Source organism: Callorhinus ursinus, unplaced genomic scaffold (genome assembly GCF_003265705.2).
Source record: "Callorhinus ursinus isolate GAN/ISIS: 27379988/994484 unplaced genomic scaffold, GSC_fseal_2.0 scaffold25, whole genome shotgun sequence".
Classification (NCBI taxonomy): Eukaryota; Metazoa; Chordata; class Mammalia; order Carnivora; family Otariidae; genus Callorhinus; species Callorhinus ursinus.
In genome coordinates this window covers 25840977-25850548 of record NW_027397087.1, presented here as the reverse complement: position 1 = coordinate 25850548, position 9572 = coordinate 25840977, and the positions used below count along the sequence as shown (strand labels likewise).

General features: G+C 37.7%; 1 protein-coding gene across 5 annotated transcripts in view; it reads left to right on the top strand.

Annotated features, from left to right (window-relative positions):
• The first annotated feature begins 1869 nt into the window (after positions 1 to 1869).
• ICE2 (interactor of little elongation complex ELL subunit 2) overlaps positions 1870 to 9572 on the top strand; it is a 64514-nt gene continuing 56811 nt past the window's right edge. The window contains exons 1-3 of one of the 5 annotated variants that reach the window (XM_025884326.2): positions 1870 to 1934; positions 2956 to 3090; positions 5066 to 5170. In XM_025884326.2, coding sequence (XP_025740111.1) covers positions 3050 to 3090; positions 5066 to 5170 — 146 coding nt within the window. In that variant the 5' untranslated portion in view covers positions 1870 to 1934; positions 2956 to 3049. The other 4 variants (XM_025884328.2, XM_025884327.2, XM_073877101.1 and 1 more) reach the window with 4 other exon arrangements.

The window sequence follows — 9572 nt, the reverse complement described above, 5'->3', positions numbered from 1 at the left end:
TAGGATCACACTGGCAGTAAGCAGGAAAACTGAGATAAAATCCATATCAGCTAGACTCCGAAAATCCATGTACTTTTAACTAAAGTGCTTCTGGTTCACAAGTAGAACATAAAGAAGAAAGGATACATATATTCAATGTATCGTAATGGCAAGAGTTGTTAAGACCTGATTATTAGTATCCATTCTATCACTGATCATTTAATGTTGGAAAAGTCATTTGACAACCTGGGACTCGGTTTCTTTATCAGGAAAATAAGAAGTTGGACAAGATAATCTCCAAAGTTCCTTCTGGTTCTAAGAGTGCTGATTCTATGTGCCATCTTGCAACCACTGGAAATCAAATATACCAAACCAGCGCATGCTCTTTGATGATAATCTGTAATCTCAACACAGGCCATATCTGGTGATATTACCATAACACACTACCATGGGCTGATCCCAGCAGCATAAGTGCTTGAACATTTCTTGTGCTATTTCTTAAGCAGCTGTTAAAGAGTAGGACAGGGCTCCCAATTCTCTCTGACTGCATGCCTTATGAAATAGTACCCAACACTTGAAATTCTACACTGCCTTAATGTCCACCTCTGTCCTAGCACAGGCTGTCAACGTTACTCACCTAATAAATGCTACCTGCACAGCGCCAGGCATTGCTCCAGCTGATTTGCAAGTATTCACAAGTATTCTCCTAACCTGCCTCTTCCCTACAATTCATTGAATACATTGCCAGATAAAGTTTCCCGAGACGTAGAAACTCTCACTGTGTCATTCCTCTGCTGATAAGCAACCTCCACCCCCCAAGCCCAGCATTTCATTTCTTATAAATAAAGTCAGAATCCTAAGTCTGGCTTATATGTTCTGTGGTTTAGTCCCAATCTATTTTTCAAACCCTTTTCTTCCACCACTCTTTATAGTCCTTGCATTCCAGGCAAAAGAAACTACCTAAGGGTCACTGTATTCAACGGAGATTTTTAATAGAAGTATAATTTCTATGTAAACATAGTTTTAAACAATATCATAAATCACTGTAAAATTTAGAACATGCTTTCCCGCTAGCATACAAACTGGACTCTGTCCATGCAATAGGTTTATGCAGCTTCTTGTGCTTGTCTCTTTCTAGAATGCCCTTTCCCATCATCTACATATTTCAAATTCTTCAAATGAGCTGCCATGTCAAGTGCCCAATGTGGTAACTGACATGTAAGTATTCAATACATATCTTTAGCTATTCAAAGCTGCTTTCTGTCCCTCTCACTAGTAATTTCTCTCCCTCTCTGAACGCATACAATCTCTCTCAAGGAGCTACTTTCTATTTTGTTTTATATTATTTAATATGAATGAGAATCCCAATGATCAAAAGCTCTTGGAGAAGAGGGGTATTGGGTCTTAGTTCTATGTGTACCCAGCACCAAACACAAATTTTAAGTGCTCAATAAATATTTCTTTAATGAATGAAAATAAAAGTGGGAGCCACCAGAGTGGCTGACATTAGGAAATGGAGTGGGGTTGGAGTAGAGGTGCTATTATGTGCCAAGTACCATGCTGAGCACAACTTCATCCATTATTTCATTTACTCCTTTAAAAACCCTAAGTAGGTGCTAATAAAATCTCCATTTTACAGATGAGGAAACAGGGTTAGGGAAACTAAGACATTTGCCTAGGTCAAACCAAGTCTGTTTGGGTCTTCCCAGTACTGTACTTGTCTGCTGTCCCTCTTCTAATCTTTCATCCCCTCAAGGATGTTTCTAGAACAACACAACGCTCCTAGTCCCTTCCGCGGGGCGAGCCCCGCAGTTCCCTGCCGAAATACCCGGAGCGCGAGAATGAAGAGAGCACGGACCCCGCCCGCTGCGTCGCTGGTGACGTCATTACGCAGGGCCGAGGCGGCGCGGCCACGTCCTTTAAATAAGGCCTTCCGAGGGCGCGCGCGAGACAGTGTGAGGAGTGGGGTGGAGCGTGTGTGGAGTGGGGGTCGCGGCCCGGGCCAGAGCCGCCGCGGACCACGAGGTGGGAGGAAAGGATGCTTTGCAGCCGAGACGCGGAAGGGAGGGCCCTGCCTTGCAGGCGGGCACGCTCGTGAGGGTGGGAGGAGGGAACATGGCGGCCCCCTCGGTCGGGCCAGGACCCTACGCTCCAGGTTTTGGCGCGGCCCCCTCCCTCTGGCTTTGCTCGCCTCTTTACTTGCCTTACTGGAACCTTGTTTCTCCTACCGTTCCTTTTCCCTCAGCCGTTCCTTTTGTCTTCATCAACTCTCCCTCCCCAGCCCCAGACGGGGTCATAATGTGAGAGGGGGACTATGTGGGGGCAGGTCAGAGCCGTCAGGTACCGAGAGACCGACTTCTAGATTTGCTAGTTTCTCACATACCACTTTGTCAAGTATTCAAGGGAGTTTGGGATGACCAGGGAAGCACAGAACATAGAGTGGTCAAAGCAGATTTGCAGTCCTGGTGATTCCTCTGTATGATTCTGTGAAATGTCATTTAAGTCACCTGGACCTCAGTCTCCTCAAAAGTGAGGTTCTTTTTGAAAGATTCTTGATATCCAGGGAGTTTTTGTCCAGCATTGCTTTGCCAGAATTTGTCCCATAACCCATGTATGGTTGGGAAAACGGAAGCAAGATTTATCTGGGCAGTAAGGGAATAGAGGGGAGCTGAGTTAAGACCTAACAGCCCCATGCCCTTAAGTGATCTAGTATGTAAGCAATGAGAACACCATTCAGTTTTGACTCTTATTTCCACAGTGAGTGTCCTGAAAGTTGTTACTGGAATAAGTTGAAAAGGATTCCTACCTCAGCATTGCTGTTCTGGAACCTTGGGAATATTCATCTGTGTGCTGTATTCTGTTTTAGGTGTCCCTGTCAGTTGAGGATAGATGTTACAGGTTCTTCCGCACCTAAGTTAACAGCCCCTGGCCCAGCCAGTCACCTGCTTTTGATCTTGACCTTTTGTTTTTCCTCAGTTGAGTGTAGATTCTGGAGAAATTTTGCCTCCGCTGGAGTCTGCACTGCGAGGCAGCAGAATTGTGAGCTAGAGTGAAGCAGAAATCTAGGAATATGACCTCCATGATGGCCATGGGTGAACCAAGGCTGAACTGGTGAGTTGTGTCTATTTGAAATCTAAAGAGGAGTGAAGTGGGACTGGCGGCTGGATTAGGAAAGGAGGGTTTCTGGTCTGGAGAGATTTGGAGGAAACAAAAGGAAGATACAAGTTCAGTGGCTCAGAATGTACCCTGGTCTTACCTTCACATACTGAGCACTTTTGAGTCATAGCTGATTGCACTTCCTCTCCTAAAATGACAAAAGTTCATCACTCAGATTACTACTAGGTGTAACTCCATCATGTATTTATTATTTATTGTTGGCCTCTTAGTGAAGGAGAGAGGCTAGAATTCTCTTGCGTCCAAGAACCTTGCCCATTTCTGTACAGCTAACAGAAAGACCCTCTTTTAAGAATAGACAAATTTCATTTTGTTATATGAGAATCTACATCGAGTGATAATATAAATGCATAGACTGTGTTTTAGAAGTGTATGAGAACTTCACAAATAGCACACTTGGTAATTGTAGTTTTGTTGGGATCTAATACATGTGCTGCTTTAAATCAATTTAACACAAATTTACTGAGCATCCACTCTACTAGACAAAGAGAATACAAAGTTACAAGAGATTACAAAGATGATTTAAATAGTACCTGACTCATAAGATTCAATCAGTATGAGCTCAATAAGTATTTTTTTTTTATATTGCCAACAGTGCTCCCTTACCCCAAGGAGCTCACTGTCTTTGAGTCCATGAATTTGTTTTTGTATGATATGCAAAAATCTTGTAACTTAATGAGCTTTCACAGATACAGTACCATAACAAGTAATAAGAAATTACACTGTTGCATAGCAAGTAAGACATTCTAATTTTTATCATTTATACTTTAACCATAGTTGTGGGTTTTTTGTTTTTTGATAAACACCTTTAAAAACAATGGGTATGGAGCAAATACGCTAAAATTTTCTGTTTTGGGAAGGGGCCAGCCAGAAGTTACCATTTAATAGATTGTTCTGTTGTAAGTTTTAGGAGGTGTATACGTTTATGCTCCTTGTCATAAAGAACGTGTTCAGATGCAGCACAGATGCTCTTAAATGCTACTGACATTATGAAACCAAGTGTAGTTTACAGCCCTTGGAAGTACCTTTTCCCACAGAATTTTAATAATTTTTGTCCTTTCTAGGTTATGGTTCTCACTGTTTTTTTTTTTTTAAGATTTTATTTATTTATTTGACAGAGAGAGACATAGTAAGAGAGGGAACACAAGCAAGGAGATTGGTAGAGGGAGAAGCACGCTTCCCGCAGAGCAGGGAGCCTGATGTGGGGCTCGATCCCAGCACCTTGGGATCATGACCTGAGCCAAAGGCAGATGCTTAATGACTGAGCCACCCGGGCTTCCCGGTTCTCATTGTTTTTAATTCCTTCAACCAGCATTTATTGGCTCCTTACTATATGGAAACCACTGACTATAATATGTTAGTCTCTAATTATGATGTTATGGAAAATCATATAAGACATTAGAAGTGGTTTTAGCAGAGGCACACCATTTATCACATTTGCCAAGTTCATGAAAATAGGTAGGATATTTAGTCTTTGTAGTGTCTTGTGACCTGGCACAATAATGCCTGAAACAAAACTAAGTTGAGAAGCATTTTCTTTCAGCAACCAAACATCTTAATGTTATACCACAGAGCCTGAGGTGAGCCCTGCCCCTGACAGAATCTTATTGTACCTCAGTCTGTTCTATCTTTAACTCTTAAGTATCTCTGATATTTAATTAGGTATTAATGGAAAAAGCAAGGCTGATTATTTGAACTGGAGAATTTCAGAATGAGCCTAGGCTAAAAGCTATCCAAGTAAAACATCTAAACTCTAACATCTGATATATGAGATTAAAATTATTAAGAGGTGATTGTCTAGGAAAGGGGCTATGGAGGCATGTAGTTGTAAACTACAGTTGTATCATTATGCTGCTTAGTCTAGCATGAGATTTTGAATTGTCAAATATAAGTAAGTTACTTTGTTTCACAGGGATGTTTCCTCAAAAAATGGCCTTAAGACATTTTTCTCTCGAGAAAATTATAAAGACCATTCCATGGCTCCAAGTTTAAAAGAACTTTGTGTTTTATCTAACAGGTAATATATTTATTTATTTGGTTGTTTATTTTCATATTTGATTGTTATTTTTCTGGCAATTGAAGTTTTATATCTGTATCCACTATTAAACATTCAGATTATAAAAATGTAAAAATTAGAAAATGGAAGAACCCAGTACCCAAGGATGACTAGTCTTTGGTGTATGTGTATTTATATATATAGGTATAGATGTAGACAGATAGATATAGATATATATGAACAAATCTTTTTGGACCTTTCTCCACATAGATATAAAAACAAAAATGAGATCATACTATAAATAATACAAAATACTATAAAACTGTTTTGCAGTTTGCTTTTTCTTTTAAAATAATATTTCAAGTATCTTTCCATGACTCTCTATATGGCTGAATCTTCTTAATTGTTACATAATACTTCATTATGTAGGTATACTTTCAGTTCATTTGCCTAGTCTGATATTGCAAAATGTGTTCCTCTTTTTCTGTTACTATAAACAATACATTGATGAAATTCTTGTAATAATTTTTATAAGATAAATTCATAGAAATTGAATTGTTCAGTCATATGGCATATGCATTTTATATTTTAATAGATACTGCCAAATTCCCAGAGTTTTTTTTTCCTCTCAGATATGAACGTGCCTATTGAATGATAATTTTCCCTTTTCACTGTTTGCCTGCCTGTAACTGCTCTTCTTTCCTTTGTGATTGGCTATTTCTATTGTGAATGAGTCTTGAAACCAAGTAATTGGGTTTACTAAAATGGACTGTAAATATGACAAGTGAGGAACTGGGGAGCTTCTCTAGAGGAGCTCAACACTTACTTTCATCCTTCCCCACTCATTTTGCAATTGAGGAAGTATATTTCTAGCCTCTGTTTGGAATGGGTCTCCATCTGTTCCTGCCTTCTCAGTACCCTTTCTGTCAATTAGCACCTCTTCCTACCTGCTATATTTTCATTCTCTCCTGATAGGTGTTTAAAGGTGCTCAAGTTTTTCCTGTCTCTATCCCTGGACTCCATTGTTACTTTCTTACCACTTCTGTTATTTGTACTTAGATTTCTTTAAAAACTTGTATGTTTTTGCTGGGAGGAAACTATAAGACATGCAAAAAATGTTTAACAAAATGGCAATAATAATAAGTCCCTCCCTGTCAATAATTACTTTAAATGAATTAAACTGTCCAGTCAAAAGAGATTGGGAGAATGGATTAATAAAACAGGATAAAACACTTCACTGCACATCTCACTACATTTGCTTTCACTGAACTTCCCACTCTAATCTGGCCTCCACCTCACTAGTCTACTAAAACTGCTCCTCTCAAGATCATCAGTGACCTCTCGACTATGAAGGTATCTCACTTTCCTAGTTTTCTGGTGATGGTGGTATTTCTCAGTCTCTTTTACCATCTTCATTTTCACGCTTGCCATACTGACTCATTATACTCTCTGGAGCTTTTAAGAAATACTGATTTTGTACTCTCAACCCATGCTTTTGAATCTGAACCTTTAAGGATGTCTGTGGAATCAATTGACCCCACTGATAGTCATTTAGGTTCTTTCCATTCCTTTCCCATTAAAACAGTGAGCATCCTTTTATGCTATCCTTATATGCTGATAATGTAAGTAGGATAAATCATATAAAAGGAGGTATGTATATGTTTTTTATTTTGATAGATACTACCAGAGTGCCATTAAAACATTTTTTAAAAAGTGCTTTTTTGATTCATCAGATGAATAAATAAATTCACATAAAAGCAAGTAGATGTTGTAGTAAAGAGGCGATTTTAAAAGCAACATTCTTGCCTAAGTGCATAATTATAATGTCTTTGCTAATACCTATAGAAGGTTGAGTAGATCCCATATAGATGGATCTATGGATTTTTAAAGCTATTTTTGTTATTCAACTTACACCATTTCTTGATACCAATTTCTTTTTTTAATTTCTTAAAACTTACTATCAAATAAAGAATTGCCTTTGTTTATTTGAATCAAAGAATGCCTACCAATTCTAGTATCCTGGAAGAGGAGGGTAAAAATGTATATCTTTACCTTTTTTAAAGGTAAAAGGAACATGTATCTTAAAAAAAAAAAACTTTTCACCACTCTATATACTTTTATCTCAGCCTTCATCTTTTCAGACTAAAAATTTTTAATATTAATCTTCATCCTGCCACTGCTTCTTAATTATTTTAATGGTTCTTCTCAAGTTTAGCTCTAGTCAGCATGTTGTAGGTGTGGGTTATAGTCTGAATTATGTAAGGGAGATGACATCTTGCTGGCAATTGGGTACAGCTTCTAAAATATTTTCTTCTTAGAATATGCTTGTTTTTCCTTTAGATTTCTGTACAGCATAAAATAATATATTGGTATAATTTACCTTTTGGCATAGAAAAAAGAAAGATATAAGGCATTGATTACGTATGTTTCTAGTCTTTTTTGCTCACATTAAATTTTATTAAGTTTTGTTAAGGAATGGATTTTCATACTATTAATTTACGGGTATTTTCTTGATGGAAAAATTAGAAAAAAATGTAAAATTTTTATTAACCCTAATTTTGTGTTTTTTGTGTTCTCTAACATATTTGGGGAAATACTTCTAATTACTCTGCTTTCTGCAATAGGAGGTTTTTATTCAACCCTTCTCCCTCTACTGGAAGGTAAACATTTACCTTTTTCTAAATTAAAATTTTGGTTGTAGACACTTATAACTGAGTTTTGAGCCAGCAATGGGGAAAATAGCTTCAAATAAAAATTATGAAATTTCAACATGTTTAATATAGAAAAGTATAAATCAAATTCAGGAGGTACAGGTAGACTTTAGATGGGGGCTAGAAGCACCATTTCCAAATGCCACTTAAAGAAGCCACCCAAACCAGTAGACTTAAAGCATAGGAGACTAAAAGTTTGAATTCTGCCTTTTTTTTTTTTTTTAGAAACTTTAAGCAAAAAGGGAGAATGGATGGTTGACAAAATGAAGGGGGAATACTTCAAACCATCAACTAGAATAAAATATAATGCTGTAAATGTGGCTAGACAAACCCTGTCAGATGCTTTTGGCTTGCACCCTGATGAAGATTTTGACAGCACTGCACTCGGAAATGATCTTGATGTGCTGCCATTTCATTCTTTGCTGAATGTAGCCAATTTAAACTGCTAGAATTTCTTGACATTCCTACTCTGGCATATCTGAGTCAGCATCTTGTTGCTGCAGCAGCTTAATTAAATTTGCCAGTTTGTGCCACAAGGACAGACATATTCTCATATTCAGAGAGACAGCTGTGAAGCAGTATTATTAAGAGTTGCGGACACAATACTGTTAGGTTTGAATAGCTCTCAAGACATTTTCTAGTGAGAAATCAATTTGCTGTAATACATTTCTCCCAAGATCAGCAGTTAATATTCATTTTGTTAACCTAAAATATGCTTATTTTTATACAGTTATTGGAGAAACTTTAGTAGCTAAGTGTGTCTTCTTTCACCTGTATTATTTTCAGAGCCAATCTAAGCATCCTTATTTTAATTTCCAAAATTCTTTTCCCATTCACTAACCAGCTCTCTTGATTAGTTTTCCATCTTTAGTTTAGCTCTTTGAGGGTGGGGCTGGATATTTTGCTTAATTTTGGGGCCTTAACCTTTTTTCTAAGACTCTTGGCACTTTTACCATAATTATTCTAGTATTATAAAACTGATTTAAAATAAATTATCGGTAGTTTTGGATGGGGTGCAGCCTTTGTCCAGACACAGATCTAGATTGATAATTCTCAGCCTTATCAGACCAACACCCTCCCACTTTTCATTACAAATATGTATGAGAAATAATGTACCTCCTTTGCTAGCCTGAATTAAAATTCATAGATAATAATATTTAAAAAATGTCTTAGATTATAAATATGAAATCAAAGGAAATAATTTATATTATTTATTTTAATATGTAAATGCATAGATACTGTACTAGAAGATAAAATGAAGTAGGCAGATGCACCAGCTAAAATGAACAAGGTTGGATTTTTTTTAAGATTTTATTTATTTGAGAGAGAGAGAGAGAGAGAGAGTGCATAAGCAGGGGGAGTGGCAGAGGGAGAGGGAGAAGCCGACTCCCTGCTGAACAGGGACCCAGATGCAGGGCTCGATCCTGATCCTGATCCCCGGGACTCAGATCATGACCTGAACTGAAGGCAGACACTTAACCAACTGAGCCAGCCAAGCACCCAACAAGGTTGGATTTAAGAGAAGTTAACATAAACTATGCCATAGAAGAATCATAAAAATAGAATAAAATGTATTGTTAGGATAAGTAATAACAGACCAGATTTGTTTGTATATGATTAAAAGAAAGCCTAAAGGAACCTTTGAAAGTTGTGTGGCATACTCTCATACATTACATTACAGGCAGCTAGTATTCCTCACCTCTACGTGCCTT